General features: G+C 35.1%; 1 protein-coding gene across 1 annotated transcript in view; it reads right to left on the bottom strand.

Annotated features, from left to right (window-relative positions):
- The window catches only part of LOC145664219 (uncharacterized), a 284,471-nt gene extending 265,946 nt beyond the window's left edge, over positions 1-18,525 (bottom strand). Inside the window, exon 1 of the mRNA XM_081730676.1 lies at positions 18,262-18,525. Coding sequence (XP_081586802.1) covers positions 18,262-18,308 — 47 coding nt within the window. The 5' untranslated portion in view covers positions 18,309-18,525. The remainder of the gene's footprint in view (positions 1-18,261) is intronic.
- Positions 18,526-23,032: the final 4,507 nt, after the last annotated feature.

The following is a 23,032-nucleotide window of genomic DNA, read 5'->3' as shown; positions in this document are numbered from 1 at the left end:
AAGTTCGATCAGGTTTTGGAATAATTCCGAGCTGTGAGTCTGGCAACGCTGGTGGCGAACGACTTGGTCAACGACTCGCGAAAGAAATCTGAAAATGGTGCGCCGTAATAATAATATTAAAAACAGTTTTTATAAAGGAATATTAATACAAACGAAAAGCTGTCTATAGAATGAATTGTTATACTGACTATAACATATACCATATACCAAACAGATTGAACGATATGATGATAGCTGTTTTGAGATGAACACTTTCGAATTCCAACTTCGGGTATCTTCGGAAAACAGTAAACTAAAGCTGCTGGTTCGAACCTCCAAAGCCAACCTTAGTAATCGGGAAAAGATGTACAGATATGTTTTTCCTTCTGTTAAATATAATAAGACATGGTGAAATGGTATTAAGTGTAGAAAAAAGTAACATTGATTGAAATACTTAATGATACAATATTTCGAGACTATGTATTCACACTCTCGTTTCGTCATTGTGATTTCCATACGGAAAAGAGCATTAGCTCAGTTATATGAGCTCAGTTATATTTCAGAAGCAGCTTCCGAAAAGCGGTCATGTTAGCTCAGTGGTACACCACCGAGCGTTTAAATCGTGAGTTCGATACCCGTTCAGGTTAGATTCTTTTATGATATTCTACTTTCCTCAATGCAGGAAAATTATGTAAAATAGTTTCATTACAATTCATCAGTTGTATATATATTTTCATATCATCAGTTGTATATATGAGTTGAATATATATTCATATCATCAGTTGTATATATCAGTTGAATATATATATCCATATCATTTCACGACATTAGTAATTCTTATCTTTAAAATATAACATCTGAGGTATTCGCAGAACGCCGGTGTGTTATGTGTGAATATTGAATACAAATTTAAAATATCGTGTAATAGCAATAAATAAGTTATGTAACGTATTTATTTGCAGCTACTTTCATCGCAGATAACTTCTCAATATTCGCATTACAGCATTTAGGTAGAGCATATCGAAAATCGGATCGTGGTTCAAGACAAAAAACTAGCTAGCCCCAAACTGTCACGTAAGAAATTCACGAATCGCAAAAGTAAAGTGAAGAGATTGAGAGCGGTAATTCCTTAATCGCTCTCTCTCAACTCTCTCTTATCTGCATTTATACATATAAAAGTGTATGTATGTATGTTCCATCATAACTCATGTATGCCTAGAGCAGGGTTTCTCAACCTGGGAGTCGCGGCCCCTAAGGGATCGCGAAGATAGGCGGAAGAGATAAATATAGTTAGAATCTAATACCAGAAATTATTTTTAAATATTATTTTTAATTTTGTTCTGATAGGCATACTTTTATTTTTTATACACACTGTAAAGAACAATAAAAAATAAGTCTACTGAACATTTTCAAAGGGTGTAGAATTCGTGTTACTATTCGGTTCAAAGTCTCTTGTCGTCGCGAATTCTGTCGAGAAATTTGAAGCTTAAAATATACAAAACGATAATCATGCCTGTGGTTCTGTATGGTTGCGAAACATGGTCGCTTACTCTGAGGGAAGAACATAGACTGAAAGTATTTGAGAACAAGATCCTTAGACGAATATTCGGACCCAAGAGGAACGGGAATGGGGAATGGCGGAAACTTCATAACGAGGAGCTACATAATTTATACGGTTACCCAACATTGTTAGGGTCGTCAAGTCTAGGAGGCTTAGGTGGGCAGGTCATGTAGCTAGAATGGAAGAAAGTAGAAACGCTTTCAAAGTCTTGACTGGAAGACCAAACGGAAAACGACCATTAGGAAGACCTAGGCGCAGATGGGAGGATAATAATAAGATGGATCTCGCTGAGATAAGAATACAAAGTAGAAACTGGATCCAATTGGCTAAGGATAGAAGTCAGTGTAGAGCTTTTGTGAACGCGGCATTGAACCTCCGGGTTCCATAGGCCATAGAGTTAGTTAGTTAGTAGAGTTGTTTAAAAATGAATTTAAATCAAAGAGGTATGATATAAAACTAATGAGAACTGTATATAGAAATACTAGAAAAATACACATGAAACAAAACATGCACATTGAAATACAATTAAAATTAAAACCTAATGAGATACCTAAGCATGGTGTAATTTCACTAGTGCAGCAATGCCCGGTTCAATCTTCATGACGAACATTATCAAGCCATTTTCAACTGATAAGCGATTTCTTATCTTTGTTTTTATGTTTACCATAAAAAAAACACACTTTCGCACAAGTACGATATAGCAAATGGAATTATTACTTTTAAAGCAGCAATCACCAGACCAGTATATTCTTCTCTCCTCATCAGGCAGAACTTGTCGAAGTCTTCGTTGCAAAGACTTGTCGCATGATCATTCTATTATTTGGTCAAGAAGTTGTGGGCTTAGATTGGATACGTTAATGGCCTCTTGAATGAAGGAGTTTAACATCCATCTTGAACCAGCACCTTCGTGGTTGGGAATATAGATATTACAGTTACTGTATCCACTGTCAGTGCCGGGCGCCGAAAAAAGGGGCCACACATTTCGGAGGAAGTGTGTTACTCATTATAGGAAAGTGCATGTGCATATGTGTAAAATAGAAGGAAAAACGTAATAAAATGTGCTCAAAATTAAGGAAAGGTAGGGTTTATTTTGAAAATGTTATTGAGCTTCGTGCCAACCATGGTGGCGCTTCGTAGCTAGTCTGTCAACGTCACTCATATATACGGTGATATCGTACTATACTCTCGCCCCGGGCAATGATTTTCCATGGCACTGTTCACTATAAACAAAAAATGGATTCTACTATTATAGAAATAGGTATGTTAAAAATCCCACACAAGCTTATTATAAAACAAATTATAAAAGGGTCGCTGGCAAGAGCGTGTGATAAAAGGGGATCGTGATAGGAATTAGATTGAGAACCACTGGCCTAGAGTAATTTTAACCACATTTCTTATAGTTTCAAAAAGAGTGCTGTCGTTTTACCTATGGTGAATGGGAAGGGGATACATATAAAAGATTGCTAGAAAATGATCGATATTAGATTCATAGTTTTCGGGGTCGCTTAGATAAATAGTGAGACTTTCAATTTCGCTTAAGTCCGATTAAGCTCTCATTAGTAGAGATGGGCACGAACGACTTTTCTTTGAAACTCGACTCGACTCGAAACATACATCTTTGAGGTCTACTCTTGGACTCGGCGCGAAAACTATCTTCCAACTCGACTCGGATTAGAGTCAAGTCGAACCAAAACGAGCCAAATCCTGTGTGTAGTCCTACCTAGACAATACATAGACAATAATTATTCTATCATCAATTATACTACTGTTACTACAAATAATAATAATAATAATAATAATAATAATAATAATAATAATAATAATAATAATTATTATTATTATTATTATTATTATTATTATTATTATTATTATTATTATTATTATTATTATTATTATTATTATTATTATTATTACAACACCGTGTACAAACATGAACGATAGATGGTTAGTAAAGGAATACTAAAAGCTAGTTGACTGCCGACGTCGGTAGTCATGAAGTCTACAAGGCAAGGACATCGTTCATTACCCTAAGCTGTAAGCGTCGGTGGACTACAGATGGTCAACTATTAACCTCTCGCCAGAAATTGGTGGCCCCGCAGCGACGATCCGTGATGGCCCAAGTTCCATTTTGAAAACTTTACTACCAGCAGCAGAGACGCGATGAAACGCCAACGAACCACAAAATTACTCTCCCAAAATATGTTAAAATGCCTATATGTGTGTTTTGTTTATATTTAGGTGAATCAAAAAAACACAAAACAAATACCCCGGGGTGGACGCGAACTATCAACATTACGATTACTAGGCACGTGTTCTTCTGACTTCCCCACGGAAACGATCATAAAAAGCTTGGTTGTTGAAGGATAAATCATTGACGTCTTAATTTAGCCAATCAGACAAACCCCTACATCTCGTGTTCTAGGAGGTGATACCGTGAACCGTTTCAGATTTATTGCTTTCTGGTGGAGTACTATCCATGCGCAAAATTTGAGCATAATAGCCGACATGCATCTTCGGTGCCTCTTATCTTTAGTACAATTTTAACCAGAGATGGTGTGGGTCAATGAAAATTTGATCCACGACCCACCATGACCCACTATCACCCACCACCCAAATGACCCATTGGCCCACTCTGACCCATCAACTATCGTGATCCACTCTGACCCACCACCAACTATGAACCACTCTGAACCATTGCGACCAACTCCGACCCACCAAAACCCATCGACATCAACTCTGACCGATGACCCACGTCCTCCTCTCCATTGACTAAAGAGATTACACTTGTAATAAAACAAGACTGTGAAATTATCACTTATCGGAGTTTGAATTTCTACCGTCATTGGCTCAAGCACCTCTTTGTTACAATACTGGTGGATCTGACCTTTACGATATATAATGGCAAAGTGTTTCTCATCTTCCGAATTAAAATGAATTTAAATTTATCATATGTAATTATTTCTTTGTTGCCTTACAGACACATTTCAGTAGAAAATAGGGCGAAATTTAAAAGTTTCGAATCAAGGAAAGGTAGACCAACGTTAAAAAAAAAAGAAAGAAAGAAAAAAAAAAGAGAAACTAATTTTCTATATAATTAAGCCTGCCGTACTAATTGAAAATGCCCATGTAATTAAGTTTAGAATACAAATTTTATGGCCATTTTCTCTAACTTTATTGCTTGATTGCCTTATGCTCGGAACGCTCCATATATTAAACACCAGCTTCAGCAATTATAAATAGAAAGCAGTGGGTATAAAAATCAAAAAGAACTTTAGTTTGCGTTACTCAATTTTTTTCTCAACTAATATCAATCGTTTTTGATTATTTTTACAAATCAACCCACTACCAATTTCCAATATATAGAAAATGCACCCCCGTCCCTCCGCTCATAAAAGACAATTTAAAAAATGCCAGGGCATATTCTCTTTATTTTTAATAAAGAGTTATATGCTGAATTTCAGCTCTCAGTTGAACGGCTTGTGAGATACTAAATTTTTCGCAAAAATTCGGACTTCTACTCTCCCTAAGGATATGTATTATAATGAAAGTGACACGCGTATGATAACTTCCCAGTTGGGATTGGAGCCTGATTATATACCAAACGTCAATTCATTTGACTTTGCAATTTGACCGTGATGATTACGCAGACATAGTTACTTTCAATTCTTTATGATACATATCCTTATTTCATATGTTACAGATGATTCAAAAATATTTTTTCAAGCAGTTAGCTCCTCTAGAATCTCACAGGCTGCATCCCAAAATCCAACTCCTACTATCCTATGACAATCCAAAAGTGACTGAACTTTTTTTATTAGGAACAAATTACAAAAGAAAAATGGAGATCTTGAAAGTAAAATGTTGAAAAGCTCGATGCCCCCAATAACTACATATTTCTCCGCCCCTTCATTCCGAACTTAAAAATAAAACTTAATTCGAATATGGTTAATTAGTGAATTCATTACAGTTAAATTTCACTCACTACATGCTACAGCTACAACTATGTAACAAAAAATAACAACTGTGAAACATGTTCTGAATTACTATTACATTTCTTACGCTATTATTAAACATATTAGAATAGTAAAAGAGGATTGTTCGTGAAATAGTATATTTGCTCATGATTTTTAACTTTTTCATACGGAAAAAATTAAAATATTATTCAAGTTTTAAAATTTGCACTCTGCAAATATGTTGCCCTCTAGGCAATGGGACTAATGTGGACTAATGGGAAATGCTGCACTGTTAGCGGCGCTGAAAACTTACGATTCGATTCTAATATCGATTGATTTCGATATCTTTATGTCGCTACGTAACCACCCTGGGTGCTGATGGGAGCTTAATTGGACTTGAATTGAAAGTAGAGCTATTCACCTAAGCGACCACGAAACTATGGATTCTATACTAATATCGACCCGTTTCTAGCATTTTTGATATGTATCCCGACAGTACTATTTTTCCAGACTGTAAGAAATATTGTTAAAATTGCTCTAAATATATCAGAATTATGTTGAAACACACACATAAATCCACTTTTATATTCTGTATAAATAGAGAGTGAGCGAGCGAGAGAGGGCGACTCAAGCCATCACCACTTCCACATTGCAAAAGCATATATCAGGAATTGAATTGAAAATCTATGTAAAGACTTTCTGCTGTGGCATGCTTCATAAGGACAATTCCAGTCTGCTCACGTGACCTTTGGGGCTCATGAATTTTTTTTGCGAGCGTTCCGACTTTGGATTTTCTGTTTATACCCTCTGTTTATGCATCGAATAACTTTTCAAGAATATAAATGACATTCTGTATTATGAATGTTGAGAATTACTCTCTATATGACAAATAGCTGCAAATAAATACACTACATAACTTATTTATTGCTATTAAACGATTTTCCTAACTTGTATTTAACATTCTCATATATAATACCGACCTACTGTGAAAATTATCTCAGATGTTATATTTTAAACATAATAATTACTATGTTCTGCAATTATTATGTTTTATATATAAACAACTTATGTATTTTAATGTAATTATTTTATATAATTTTTCATGCATTGCGGAAAATATAATTTTGAAAAGAAGTACTGACCCAGACGAGAATCGAACTCACGACCTTATGATTTGAAATCCGACAGCTTACCAATGAGCTAACACAAGGACTTCTAGAACTAAGCTTCTAGCGATGTATAACAGATCTCAAGATAATTATGACATTCATATCCATTACAAACGCTGTTTCTGTTCTACTTTGACTTTTATTTTAGTACTCAGGCGATAATTATGTTCTATTTCTTAACTTTGAGCATTCTTTTACATATGGAAAGATTCTTTAACGTATTTAAATGTTCCATTACGTATAGAGAGCTAAATGACAAACAAGTATGTGCTCATATTAATAAAAGGTTTCGAAATATTGTATCATTAAGTATTTCAATCAATGTTGCTTGTTTTTTAACACTTGGTAACAAGTCTTATTATATTTAAAAGAAGAAAAACACACCTGCAAACTTTTTCCCGATTGCAAAGGCTGGCTTGGAGGTTCGAACCTGGCTTACTTTTTCCCGAAGATACCCGAAGCTGGACTTAGAAAATTTTTGCCTCAAAACACCAATAAAGAATGCGCTCAACCTTTTTGAGACAAGGTGTACGTTATTTCTATGTGTCTAAACCTATTATTGTTCTAACAGGAGTAAAAAAAAAAAAAACCAAATGGGGGACAAAATTTGGTTATTTTCACCTAGAGAGACAGTAAAAAACTTGTGAGTGAGCGTGAGAGTGAACATTGCTTCGGAACTATTCAAGTTAAAAATTCTATTGTGGAAGCTAACAGGGAAGAGTGCCAATTTTCATTCAGTGAAATTTTTCAAGATTATAATGATGCACTGCCAACTTAAAAAAAAAAAGAACTAAATTATTCAGAAGATGTTATTATACCAACAAATAAAAACATAAAGCCCATAGTTTGCTCCCGTGATACAGGGCATAAAATTCTCACGGATGCATGGTATGATCGTCAAAAGCGTAAGTATATGGACGAAGAGAAGTTGAGAACCATAATGATAGCCGGGCAAATAATTGCTGAAGATATTAGATCCCAGGTTTACAAAACTGATCAATAGCCATCAGCAGATAATCTTTGAATTACGTTAATTCATTCATTTCTAGGACCTTAAAATGCCTTCTCGACAATACTACCTTGAAAAACAAAACAGGGGATTGCACAAAATGGGAAAGAAAAAGTATAACAATTTCTCACGTCATAATTGCAGCAGATACACTAAAATGTCTTTTATCCCCATTGCAAGTAGGACTTTTGGTGCATTTTAATCAAAAGTATGGTATTAAGCATCTTCTTAATGTTCTCTCTTCATTAGGACTGTGTGCATCATATGCTGAGGCAGCTCTCCTTCAAGTTTCGGTTCTTCTGCACCTTGTATTCTTTATTTGTTCATATAATAATAACTTCTGGCTGTGAGTGATTTTCTTTCAGTTTAGTTCTTATTTATTTTTTAGTTGGCAGTGCATCATTATAATCCTGAAAAAATTCACTGAATGAAAATTGGCACTCTTCCTTGTTAGCTTCAAGGTAGTTGAAAGCATAAGCCATGCCATCTGAAACAACATTATCTTTCGGACGACGAAGTTTCATTCCAGAAGATATCTTGTAGAACTTTTTTCATGCATGAAGAATAGTATCTACAACAACAAAATCATGAACATTGCCAATTTTAACACGAACTTCTTTGCCCCAGTCGTAATTTCTTCTGTCGGCTGCTTCCAAAATAGAATCTTTAACTTGAATGGTTTCGATGCGATGTACACTCTCACTCTCACTCACAAGTTTTTTACTGTGTCTCTTTAGAAATTCATCTGATGTATAATGTCTACAAAACAGGCAAGCTTCTTGAAAATTAAATCTTAGTATTTCTGATCTAAGTGTTATCGGCGTAGATGATTAAGTAAGGTCATTGCGTCATTGCCGGGGGAAAATGCACACTTCGTAAGAAAACGGACAATATGTGGCAGAAGCTGCTATGCTGAGCTGTTGTTCCCAACAGATAGAAGGACGTTCATACCTCTGCTACGTATTGCTGCACAAAAAAGGCAATTTCACTCACAACTACAGGTATATTATTGACAATTTATTATATGAATGTGTATGTGTGACATTAAAAAAGTGCTTGATATAATATTGAGTGTTTGTGTATTGTACTTTAGGAGAAAAATAAAAGCAAAGAGGATTTGGGAGAAAACGCCCTGCTACGTAGAGGGAAAACGCGCGCCTTGCAGAACAATAAAATGAATATATTTCTCTATGGAACTGCTTGACAGCTACATTTGTAAGCAGTACGGGAGGGGGAATTAACCTTTTAAAATCCACTAATGTCTTTTTTAGGTAGATTTCGAAAGAAATACTACCTATTACAGTCGTTAGCATGTTACTATTTTCGAAAAAAAAAAAGTACGTAACTTTGTTTCGTGGTACCTATACCTCAAAACGGGTTGCATAACGTAATTTACACTCAAATCTATATATATATATATATATATATATATATATATATATATATATATATATATATATATATATATATATATATATATTTAGTATGCAAATGTCGGAATGTACCTCAGACTGTAGGCTTGGCCGAAAGAGATTTGTTTACTTTCTTATGCGTATAGTTACGGGGGTAAATCAGCAACTGTTGGTACGGCACTCAGCGCTTTCCGTTAAACATAGATGCTGTTCCTGCATATGCTTACAGTCCATCTATGGGTTTACGATCTCCAACAGAAGACAGTCGCCAATGTCATCAAGAGAACCAGCTTGTACGGAATGTGAATAATGAGGATGCATCATTGCCCCAAACTAAACTCCATGTGTTATGCAGCAATGTTTCATGAGTGTCCGATGACAACAGCTCCACATCTCAATGACCATCGCCAACCACGTCATTTGCGTCATTGTATCCATTGCCACACAGCTACACATCATCTGCTACTACGGGAAGAAAACATCAAAGTGCTACTGTTCTTATATCTGATCACTATATGACTTGCTACGTCTGATAAAAGCTTCTACTACGTCTGATAAAAGGCTACTGCAAGGAAAAATAGGAAAGTCACAAACATGCAAAAATATTGCAGGGCAGGACCTTCATCATCTGCAATTCGTAAGAAAACTAATTATTGTGGTGTCTGTAATGGACAATTTTACGCAGAAGAAAGCGGATAAGAATGGATACAGTATATCAGATGCGCACTGTGGTATCATTTTTCGTGCGTATCTGCCCAAGATATGATCTTCGTCTGTGATCAGTGCCACAAGTAAGATAGTGTTACCTCTTGTGATAGTAACTGTTCTGTTTGTAACTGTTCAATTCATGTTATACCAACATAAGAGTTTGTAGTCTGTTCTGATGCTCCACTCCTATGTTAGAAGTTATAATACTTCAAAGAAAGATTTTGAGGTTTATGATTTATTAATACAGGAAAAACTATAGTACAGCATTCGTCTAATAAGACCAAAGCGTTGTGGTCATTAGTAAATAATGAACTAAAAATAAATGAAACAAGAGAAAATATTACTGAAATAAAACGCAATGATGAAGTAATTCATAACCCACAAATGATTTCAGACACATTCAATTCTTATTACACAAATTTAAGTAGAATATATGACAAACACAAAAAAAGCAACCAATTTGGGAAAGTTAACATAAGAAATAATCTAAATTCAATGTATATATATCCTGTAAATGTGACCGACGTAATAAAAATTATCAATCAAATGAAAAATAAATGGTCAGCAGGCATTGATGAAGTACCTCCTGCGCTTATCAAAAAAGTTGAAACAGTTCTCTAGCTGAAGCTTTATGCTATTTAATAAACCTTTCTTTCCAAACAGGAGTATTTCCTGATAAATTAAAAGTTACCAAAGTCAAACCAATTTATAAAAAGGGAGATAAAATGGATATCAGTAACTATAGACCAATTTCTCTTATTACAACATTTGCGAAAATATTAGAATTAGCAATGAACAAACAGGTTACACTGTATTTACAAAGTACTGGAACAATTTCAAAAGATCAACATGGATTTATTCAAGGAAAATCAACGGAAACTGCTATTTATCAATATCTGAATTACGTAAGCGAACTACTAGATAAAAGAAATAAGTGCATAGGATTGTTTTTAGACCTTACCAAAGCGTTTGACTTAGTGCCTCATAGAGAACTTTTATATAAAATAGAGAAATGTGGAATAAGAGGAGTAATAAGAAACTGGTTTCGTTCATATTTGACAGATAGAATGCAGGTGGTAGAAATAACTACAGTAGATGGGAGAAATTCAAAATTAACTACTTTCACATCTACAATGAATAAAATAAAATGCGGCGTACCACAAGGATCAATTCTTGGGCCATTACTGTTTTTGATATGTATAAACGATCTCCCGGATAATTTAAACTTTGCAAAAGCCACATTATTCGCGGATGACACAAGTGTAGCAATAACAGACGAAAACCAACAACGATTAAATACTAACATAGAAAACACCGTAAAACAGCTAACGAACTGGTTTAATCATAACAAGTTAATAGTAAATTCAGAAAAAACCTTGTCAATAAGTTTTAAATTAACAAACAACAATCTAGATAAAGGAAGTATAAAAATAGGAGAAAACGAAATAAAACAAGTTAGTTTTGTAAAATTTTTAGGTGTACATATATCAGCAGATTTAAAATGGGATTATCATATAGAAAAAAATGCGAATAGGTTAAGAAAAATGTGTTTTGCCGTACAAACCATCAAAAATACTATAAACCGAAATACAGCAAAAATATTATATTACTGCTCATTTGAATCTATATTAAGATATGGATTAATATTTTGGGGAAATACTGTAAAAAATAGAGATATTTTTGTTCTTCAAAAAAGAGTTGTACGAATCCTAGCTGGTGTAGGACCCCGAGAGTCCTGTAGGAAATATTTTAAGGAACTAGCTATACTACCTTTACCATGTTTGTATATATATTGCTTAATAGAATTTGTAAGATCCAACATAAATGAGTACACAACAAACGGTGACATGCATGGATACAACACAAGAAATAAGACTCATTTTCATCCACCAAACCATAGAACAGCAATGTACGAAAAGGGAGTAAAATATGCTGGTATTATGCTATACAATAAGTTACCAAACAAATTAAAGGTAATCAAGTCTAATGTTACATTCAAAAGAAAATTAAAAGAATACCTATTGTCACATTGCTTCTATACAATAGATGAATATAATCAATTAAATAGTCACAATGTAAATAGTAGTAGCAAAGTAACAAGATAGGTTCATTTATGTATAAGGTATGATGTAGTATTGGTATAATGGTATTTCAAATTACTGTAATGTATAAAAGTATGAATTATGTTTAACAAATGTGTCTAATATATATGTACTGCATCAATTAACCATGACGAATCCCATGTACTATCGGAAAATTATTTCCAAGTTTGTACAGAATGGAGGATAAATAAAATGAAATGAAATGAAATTCAGTGCTAACAGAAGGTTGTTTTTGTATTACAAAGAGGAAAAAAGTAAATTTGCGTTTCTTTCGTGAAAGTTTCTTCATATTCTTGGTATTTTCATAATGTAAGTTTGTAGTATTGCTTTATTGTATGATTCCATAACGTGGTTCTATATTAGGGTGTCAGATATTTGATGTATTGTTTGTCAGTAGTTTTACATTTTGGTTTGAAAGCGTAATTACACACAGTGCGCATATTACCCCAGCGTCGGGAAATATGCACTCTTATCACCCTTTGGCATATTTTGGTGTATGATGCCTTTCTGAAAACATTTTTTTATGCTTGCTATTGGTATTATGTACGGAGGTATTAACTTTGCAACTGCATACTAATTTTTGGGTTCCCTTTTTCTACTTGTGACTGAGAGCTCATTTTATCCTTAGGGGGCGCAAATTCGACGCAATGACCTTATGTTATTTATGTGGTGATGAACGCAAGAGTCTTGGTCTTGCAGTTTTTGCAAGAGTCTTGCATGCAAGACCAAGACCAAGACCAGGAATATCGATGCAAGACCAAGACCAAGACCAAGACCATACCTGCAAGACCAAGACCAAGATCAAGACTCTCGCGCAAGAGTCTTGCATAAGTACCGGTACTACTTGAACTCTTTTATAGAATGTAAAAAGGGGGAAAATCATTACATCTTTCACTTGAATTTCTTGGCTTCAGTAAAAATACCGCTGGAGTGAATGTGTTCCCAGTAGTTTATGCAATCCGTGTGAGTCGATCTTCCTCTGTAACATATAGCTACAGGATGTTGATTCCTGAATCGGTTGTTCGCGGTTTCAAGACTTCACTTAGGAACTAATAGGTGAACTATCCAAAAATCCATGTTTCAGAATCCTAAGGTACTCACGCAACAATTTTTATAGAGGGTGTTTGGTTATAGGCATATAATTTGAAGTACTCAGCAACTAGCTCTCTAAAAATTGTTACGGGAGTACCGCAGGATTTTGAAACATGGATATTTGGATAGGGCACATAGTAGTTCCTAAGTGAAGTCTTGACCCGACTACGCTAGGTCCCATAGGTTTGGAGCTATGGACCTTCAAAATTCATTTTTTCACGTTTTCAGCAGCCTATAACTCCGGAAGGAAACATTTGTGCACCCAGGTTGGTCTATAATTTTTGTCTCATCTTGGCGTCAGGAATCACCTCCCAAACGTTATCGGTGTTGTTTTGTAACACCCTGTTCCATCAACTACAGTCTCCTTTGCCTCTCCCTCTCTTTCCTTCCACAATACCCTCTAGTAGCTACCCCACAATGCTGCTACTATTTCTAACACCTTCTCGTTTATTTTCTGTTCAACCCAGCTAATTCTTTCCTTTTTTCTCCATGCCCACGTTTCGAAAGCCTCCAATTTTTTCATCGCTTTCGCGTAATGTTCATGTTTCTGTCCCCATAGACTACATACTAGAATCAGTAAAACAAAGTCTCAATATTTAATTAGAAGTTTGTTCAATACAAAGGTTAGCTAATCGAGATTGAAAACAAAGCATATCTGACGCCTTTAGAGTGTAAAAATAATTCTGCAATTCATGGTATTTCAGTAATCAGTACCGCCTTGATTTCCTTTCACGTGTCTCAGGGGTAACGTCCCTAGTTTGGGAACCAGTGGAGTACTGGATCTGTTAAAAAAATATATATAAAATTACGAAACGTTGTGATTTATTTTATACGTAGTGAAGCATGGGCATCCATTAAAAAGAAATAAAAGTCATCGCATATGTTGTACGCTATCATCATACGAAGGTAAACTATATTACATTTAGAAACATATATTGTATTTGCGTTACTATTGCCGCATTGTAGAATTTATTATCATTTATATCCAGAGTAAAATTTACCTATGAAAGACATAATATTTCTTAAAAGCAAGACTTGCAAGACTCTTGCAAGCAATACCAAGACCAAAACCAAGACTGGGTGTGTAAGACCAAGACCAAGGGTTCCAGTGCAAGACCAAGACCAAGACCGGGTGTGCAAGACCAAGACCACCCAAGTCTTGGTCTTGTATTTGCTTACCAGTAGTTATGATAGCAACGCTTTGCTACTTCTTGTTTTTGTATAAACTTTTCTTCATTTTTCATGAAATGTAACACTTCTCACAAGGGAACATCTTATACTGATAGTAGCGTTGCGAAATCAAACAATGTGCAATCAATAGAGGAGTAAAGAAAAGTGAGAAATCCAAAGTTTTACGGGCCGACACCCCAAAACACAGGAGATACAGAGGAAAGAATAATCTAGAATCATATAAAGATAGCAATGCAAAAGATACACTGACACAGAAAAAACAACTTCGAAATGATTAAAGTAATCAAAATGACGTTACACAACAGTATAATAACAAACACTGTACCTACAGACATGCTCAATAACATAATATGTAATGCAGTGTTGCCAACTGAGCACAAAATGAAGTTTTGTTAAATGGCACGGGACACAAATTATAACATCTAGAAAACTTAATTAGGAGTAGAACCATACCCGTGAAGTCGTGATGTACAGTATTGCCAACGTTTGAAGATAGGCCTATGTGAATTCCTATATGAATATCAGATGTAGAATAGAACATACAGTACACGATTCTAACTAGTTAAAACCAAAATATGAGACCACAAACAATAATATAATCACTGAAGCACGAAAATAAGGGACGAAGCACACTGTCGAAGCAGGTTTGCCCAAGTGGAAAATCAGAATAGTATCAAACACAACACACAAAACTAAAATGATGCATGGTCTTGGATTGACAATTGATTAGCAGGTACACGTTTCTGATGCACGTAATATTGTATCACCTCACATATTATTGGTAGTCAATTTATCAGTGTTGCTGTTGATAAAGCGCTCCGCAGTGTGTTGGTAATGTATGCACTCTTCAACATCCGAAATTCACGTAGGAATTCATTTACCCTATCTTCAAATGTTGGCAACATGGTACATCATGACTTCACAGGTATGGTTCTAATCATAATCAGATTTTCTACATGCTGTAATTTGTGTTCCGTGCCATTTAACAAAACTTCATTTTGTGCTCAGTTGGCAACACTGCATTACATATGATGTTATTGAGCATGTCTGTCGGTACAATGTTTGCCTACTATACTATTATGTAAATATCATTTTGATTATTTTAATCATTTTGAAGTTCTTTCTGTGTCAGTGTATCTTTTGCACTGCTATCTTCACATGATTCTAGATTCTCCTTTCCTCTGTATCTCCTGTGTTTTTGGGTGTCGGCCCGTACAACTTTGGATTTCTCACTTTTCTTCACTCCTCTATCGATTGCACATTGTTTGATTGGGCAATGCTACTATCAATATAAGGTGTTCCCTTGTCAGTCCCCGTTTCCATCTTTCACTTTAATACTGCGGTCTACTAATGTCTTCAGTTCTTTTTTTCTTTTTTTCTTTCTTTTTCTTTTTTTTTTTTTTTTTTTTTTTACTATACATGTAACACCATCACCGAGAAGTCTCTCACAGATAAAACATTTTTCAACTGACATTTTGAACATAGATGATCTAATAGACCTGATTACTTATCCTTAGTCACACTTTCAATGAATGAAAAATATATTAATTTATATTTTATATTTAAAAAATCACTAAAACAAAATAGTATCAGAAAATTTTCGTTAAGGTTCTAGCGTAATTTGCCATGCCTATAACATCTAAACGGTGCATCCTAGAGAAAAAAAATGAAGAGAACATTTCTTGTAGAGAATTTAATGTAGATTATTTTTTGTAATTACATGTTTCGCTCTGAAATGCTTTCCATGAGAGATATTTACAAAAAACTAATTTTTGGCGCCATTTTTCCAAGATAGCGGCCAAATCCGGGGTGGTAGAGTGATGCAAAATTAGTAAGTTGTTACGGACACTTATATAAAGAAAATAAAATTTGTTCCAGCTTTCCACCATTTTTTTCGTTATTCGACCCTTCATTGACTGGCTTAGAAAGATTAATATACTTTTATTCATCTTTTTCAATAATTCTAAAGAAGTGGAAGTTGCTGGTAAATACAATAAAGTGATCAATACTGATTTCAGTTTCTCATTTATAGCACTATTAAGCATGTTAGGGAATGTACTAAGGATGCTAATGCACTTTTGCTCACGATAGTACATTTTGTTCCATGGATTTGTCCGAACAGAGATACTTCACACTTAGACTTATATTATAGGGAATTTTGAGGGGGCGCCGTTTCTTTTTTTCAAAGTTGGCAACCCTACTTTGGTATGGGAGACCCGGGTTCGATTCCCGAACGGAACTCGTGTGGTTCTGGTTTCACGTCTCATATAGCCTTGCTGCTGAAAGGGCCGCCAAACTTCAAGACAAATCAAAGACCACAGTACACGGTTAATAAGAAACGTATATCTCAAAGTTATGATTAATTTTAATGTTCGTTTAAATATAAGATTTCCGAAGATGAGAACACATAGTAATCGATAGAACACATCGAGCTGAACAATATGAGATGCCTGAAGATCAATTCTTATGCGTAGTTTATGAGCAAATCGAGATAAACAATTTTTATGATGCTAACGTTGTCAACAATCGTTGATAGTTTATATTGTACTTGACATTCTGTTGGAAGAGATTATTTGCGCATTGTATATGAAAAATACAGTTAATTAAATAGCAGATGCGTATTTTCTAATGATAACACACATACAGTGACACACATGCAAATACTCGGAACGTTAACTATTAGAATAAATTTAATCCATAGTTCAATCAATATTAATTTACTTCCAATCAGTGACGAAGAAAGCACGATAATGAACAAGTAAAATTCAATCGTTTTCTAAAATGCAATGAAATTTATTCCTAAATAACATTCACAAGTTTCTAAAGAATACTCCGATCTCTACCGAATTTGGCCTAGTTTTTTAAAAAAAAATATTTTAAAAAAATAAATAAATACAGAGAAGAAAGAAGAAAAAGATGACCACTTCTCTACGTTAACTTTGCGCAACCTAATCACCAAAGTTAGCGTCGAAATTGCATGCTGTTTTAAAGACTTTTGAAGATGAATAGAACAGCAGAGGCACGCAAAGAATGTCAGTAGTCTCTTCTGCTTTCAATGCTTGCTTTTGTTTGATTGACTTTATTTTCAGCACGTCTGGCTATTCTTCTATTGCATTCTAAAAACAAGTAAATCTCAAATCCTATGTTTTTCTTGAGTTATTTTACGAGAGTTCCAAATGTGTAAATCTTAAGATCAGTAATTATTTCACATTTCCCCGGGGGGAAGGACTTCGAATAAACGCGGGGTGAAAGTAATATCATAGACTAACACGTAAGTTTTTTAATCTATTTGGTAATACTGCGAAAACATCGGTAACCCAAGTGAGCCCGATAGAATAAATGCTTTCCGCAGGGAGTTTGGCTACCGGGCCACCCTTGCAATTATCACTAGTCTAGATACATATTAATTTCCTTCCTACTTCCAAAAAAATACAGTTTCACCTCGATTTTTGTTTTTATCTAATTTTATATACGTATTAATGTTGTAAAAGGCCATGGTGGCTCAGTCCTCGCTGGTCTAGCGGCTAGCGCGTGTGCCTTTGGTGTATGTGGTCCCGGGTTCGATTCTCGGTCGGAGGGCCTTTGGAATTTTAACTTTCCTCAATGTTTCTGTGCTCGTGTTCCTATTCTTAAAGATTAATATACAAAGTACAATGAAGTAATTATTTAGGGAAATTAAGTTACTGAGAAACATTCGGTAAATAAGTTAACTTCAAAAATAAAGTTGTACAGCGCTCACCTCAGTTGCGCGGGGTCCCTGGTTTGATCGCCGCTCGCGTTAAGTGAACTTTGTAACGGGTAGACATCATGTGCATGGGTTTTCTTGGGGTTCTTCCACTTTCTTTATTCTACAACTTCTTTCATTAGTATTATCACCGTCTCCTTTAGCCACAGAGCGCGAACGTGAAATAAAATAAAATGTATTTAGCAAATCATTGTTAGATACTATAAAATTAGACTTAAAAAAAATCTTAAAAGTTTTACTGTAGTTATTTCTAATTGTATGTGTACTAACAAAACGTGTACATTCGCAACAGAAAGAAAATTAATTGATTAAGTTTAGAAGTAATTTCATGATAACTCACCTTTTCGACAAGGGCCTCGCACGCACAGCAACTTTGACATTGGCCATAGCGAAATCACTTACACTTCTTTTCTTTCATACATTTAATACCACTTCACTTTTTAGTCACAAATCTTCTCACAATCTTAATTATTACTAACCCATTTACACTAAAATAAATCACGAGCGTTCTTGTGCACACTCTATTCACAACTACATACTAACTTCACTATAACAGCAAAACACAAACGCTCATCCATTCACGCCTTGTGTTAACTTCGTCTGCTTTCTGCTGGGTTTTTGTTTTGTTTTGGTTTTGTAGTATTTTCTCTGCCGTTTCATGCACTTAATTCTCGTAACTGACAGCAGATAGCGCCAGGGACCAAGAAATTTCAGTTGAGACATAGGGCGACATCTGCAGCATATTATAAAAAATACAGTTGCGTAACATTCATTTTTTTAATGTTCTGTGATAATAAATACACATGTCAAAGGTTACAACATTTCAGGACAAACAAATTTATTTCAATTGTTAGAATTTATCGATAAGTGATTTGGGCAATGGTACGTTCGGGAACATATCCTTCCTTAAATGATTTTTACGAGAGAGAGAGAGAGAGAGAAACTGACAGAGGAGGAAAGAAAGAGAACACAGCATAACATAGTCGTATCCAGGCATGTTCAAGGGAGGACTGAAACCCCCTAGAATATGTATGCGCCCCCCCTAGAATAGTTATACACATGCACTGAAATATTTGCTTTTTTCTATTTATTTTTTTTTCGGAAATAACGTCTTAAAAGCAAAGATTTTTTTTAAAAAAGAAAATTAATTTCTTCTTTTGCCCAATCTAATTGTTCTAATTAACAAACCGCGTTCTCGTATAAAGTCGAAGTTAAATAAAAACTTAGATACAGACGGACACAAACGCTTCACAACGTTAGGGGAAAATGACAATATGTTGGTTATTGCAACCGACCAGACAACAAGTCGCGAGTTTTGTTGCGACAGATTCCTGCTGCTCTATTGCAATCTAGAACACAACCCCCCTTAAATTTTTTGCCCGCCTTGCACAAAAAGTCTGAACTCAATACAGGTCGTACCTTTCGTTCATTGTAATAATCATAATATACTACACCCTTATGTATATTTCTATTTGGAATAAAACGTCTCTTCCCAGTACAACCAGTGACTAGGCCTATACAAATCTTGGACCAATACAACTACAAGAGTTCCTACAGAAAATCGAACCCAAGTCTTTTGCACTTGCACCTATATCATATGAATGGCTATATCGTTATAAACTTGTATATTTAAATTCTTATTGTAATCAATTAATTACAAACTTTAACTTTAAAAAAGTAATATGCATAAATTTGTTCCAAATATATGTTGATTCCTTATTGAAACAAACAATTCACCAGAGGAGTAGCGTGATCATATTTTGGGAATCATCTGTTCATGATAAAAATAAAAAGTAAAAAGAATCTATTCATGTGAGAGTTCATGATAAAAAAAAAATAAATAAAATAATAGAAGGTACGGGTCACCGCACTAAACTATATATATATATATATATATATATATATATATATATATATATATATATATAATCACTTTTTTATATATCGAAAACGCAATAGTACGGAAAAGTTGTCAACTGATGTTGATAGAATACTGTACAAATTTCGTCGCTGAAATCGAATATCTTCGGGTGGCGAATCGCCAAAAAAGATTTCATGTATTTATAGGGTATGCAAACCCGCCGTACACATAACTCTTTTATGTTTCTACGGTAAATGAACAAAAGTATTACCTATATTTCCTATCATTAAGTAATATATGGAATTTAGAAAATATTTTGTGCATGATTTAGGCAGATTTGGAATCACAGAATAGCAAATTTGATCAAAATAAGAATCTATTTAATACAAAAAACACATTATTTTCTGTACCCCTCTGCTTGTTTCAGTGAAACGACCCAGGACCCACGACGAGGACGTGGGTGCAGGTCGGGTTCCTCCCATGTCTACCCTACCATCCATACACGTGTGTTCAAAATTAGATCTTTGGTTCTTTGTAGAGCATAGCTTGCGTTTGCTTCTACTTTTGGGTTTACAGATTGGGATTTAGTTTAAGTCTGTTAAAACTATCTCTGCCACAAACTGATGCAGATACTTCTGTTACAAGTTTCACGCAGTGTTCTGTATACTTAATGTAATAGCAATATTTCAAAGCTCTTTTTATGAATGATGTTCGTGGTTATTACTGTAGATTTCTCTATTCGAAAACAAGACAGCGCTGGAGGATGCGTCTCTATCGTTTGCATTGAAATTGAGCATTGGTAGCATATTTTTTATTTACATATGACTCCTTGTCTACTTTAAAAGGTCTTCCTGGTTTTGTCTTCCTACTGTTGCTACTATCATTATCTTTATTCTTCTCGTTCCTAGCCTTTCCCTTTGCGTTGACTGTCTTTCACCATGCCTCTTTTCTGACTTGAAGTCTTTGATTGTCAACCATAGAAAACAATATATTCTCCGGATTTTTGAAATAACAGTTATTTTGGATTACTTCCTGAACCAATTGCCGCACCTTTTGTGGTATATATCTTGAAGTTCTCATCAGCCACACGTGTTTAGCTCTCCATGTTTACAAGTAGGGTATCTTTCTACAAACATCCAGTCTTTTTTCTGCATTGAGTTTGATCTTTAAGACCATCAAAGTATAAGCCTCAAAGAACTTTTCCTTTGGCCATTAGCACTTCTTTTGTCGTATATTTTCCCTTTCTCGCCGGTTTTTTGAGCGGTCTATCACCTGGTCAGCATTCTTTGGATTCTCCTTTTGTCTAACCGGCATAATCGTGGGAAGTAAAACTTGTCACCTTGTTAATTTCTGAGCAAACAACAAGTTGCTAAGGTGGAACTTTCAAACTTCTGTACATCGTCAATCCATTTCGTACAGTTCATAGTTCATTATTCCAGCTTTTGAAGATGGGCACGAGCGAGTTTCTTTGAAACTTGACTCTAAAGTCGAAACAGACATCTTTTAGCTCGACTCGAGAACTCAGCTCGAAAAATTTCTTCCAACTCGACCCGAATTCAGATCGAGTTTCGAGTCGAATTGAACCAAATCGAGCCAAATCAACTGTGTATTTTCTAGTACTCTCTTCAAGTATCGTATATAGATAATATAATTATTACCAATGGTATTACTAGTTACAACTTATTATTATTATTATTATTATTATTATTATTATTATTATTATTATTATTATTATTATTATTATTATTATTATTATTATTATTATTATTATTATTATTATTATTATAACACAGCGTATAACCATGAAAGACAGGCGGTTTATATCTGAATACCAAAAACTAGTTGACTGCCTACCTCGGTAGTAGCGAAGTCTAGGAGGCAAGGGCATCGTTCACGAGGTTCTAAGTTTCAGTTCCGGAGGAGCAAGTATTCGGGCTCGAACTAAAATTGTTAAAAGTTATAGGGCGCCGGGGAAATATGTTCAAAACTGCTTGGCCTGAGTTTAGGCTTGTCAACGGCTTGAGCAGCTCGGGTCACAGCTCATTCACTATCGACCTAAACCGAGACATGAGCTGAGCTAAAAGCTCATCCAACCGAGCTGGCTTGAACCCTCAACCGAGCCGAACTCAGCCGAAGGCTTACCTAAGCCGAACCGAGCAGAGCAGCTTAACATCAATAACCGGGTTGGGCTTCTGCTTGTGTTAAATATTCGCAGGTGTCAGTTTTGATGGTTAGAACTACAGTATATACTTATATTGGTGCTCACGACATTCGAGGCTGTCTCCTTATAAAAATCTATTGTCTCGTTATCTAGACGAGACGATATGCGAGCAGTGTCCCCTCTTGTGAGCACCACTAAAAGTATTTGACATTACTGTTTACAAATCTCATGGCTTTCGCTTTCCAGTCTAATCAGGCCATGATTTCAAAACCAGTTTAAATGGCCTGTAGGAGTGAGATATATATCAAACTGGACTCGAAACTTGACCTTAAAATAGTGGCTTGGCTCGGAACTCGTCTCAAGAAAATTACCTTTGACTTGACTCGAAACCCGACTTGAATTTGAGTCGAGGTTTAGCTCGACTCATGCCTATCCCTAAGCTCAAGCTTCTCAAGCATTTTTTTAAGTGCAAGCCATTTTTTAGATTCTCCAGGACTAATTGCAATCTGTGGTCAAGATGGATGTAAATTGATTTTCTACGCTTCTACGGATTGTAACTTAAGCCCTGTCTTGCAAAGCATGAAAACTAGACGTCGCATCTGGTTTTAGTACACTTGCAAGCTTCAAGATATGTGGTGTACTGTTAGAAATGTTGCGGTTTAACTTATTGCGCCAACCCTCCACTGGATTGTTCTGTGTCTTTGACCATTACAGTTCTATATTTCTCTGAATGTTTGGAATATCCATCCATTGTTCAATGAAATAATCGTTTAACTCTTCGATTTTCTGGCCAGATGGACAGTCCTCCATGACTATGAGCCAACCTTAATCGATCCTGCTTGATGATATTAATGCTAAGGCACTAACATTCAAACATGATTACGTATATTTTCATTGTGGAGGTATTCTTCGACGAGAGCTAAACTCAAATTTCCACCAGATGCTCTAGTTAAAATGGTAATGGCAGCCAGAAACCTGTGAATTAGGAAACACTGCAAGCAATGCATTGATTGCTGCAAGCTCAAAATTCACTTTCAGCACTCGAGATTCGTTCTGGCCAGACAATATCTTAAGAACTGTAAACAGTTC

This window comes from Thermobia domestica, chromosome 11, assembly GCF_964235325.1.
Source record: "Thermobia domestica chromosome 11, izTheDome1.hap1.1, whole genome shotgun sequence".
Taxonomy (NCBI): Eukaryota; Metazoa; Arthropoda; class Insecta; order Zygentoma; family Lepismatidae; genus Thermobia; species Thermobia domestica.
The sequence above is the reverse complement of the archived record's forward strand: the minus strand, read 5'-3'. Positions and strand labels throughout refer to the sequence as shown.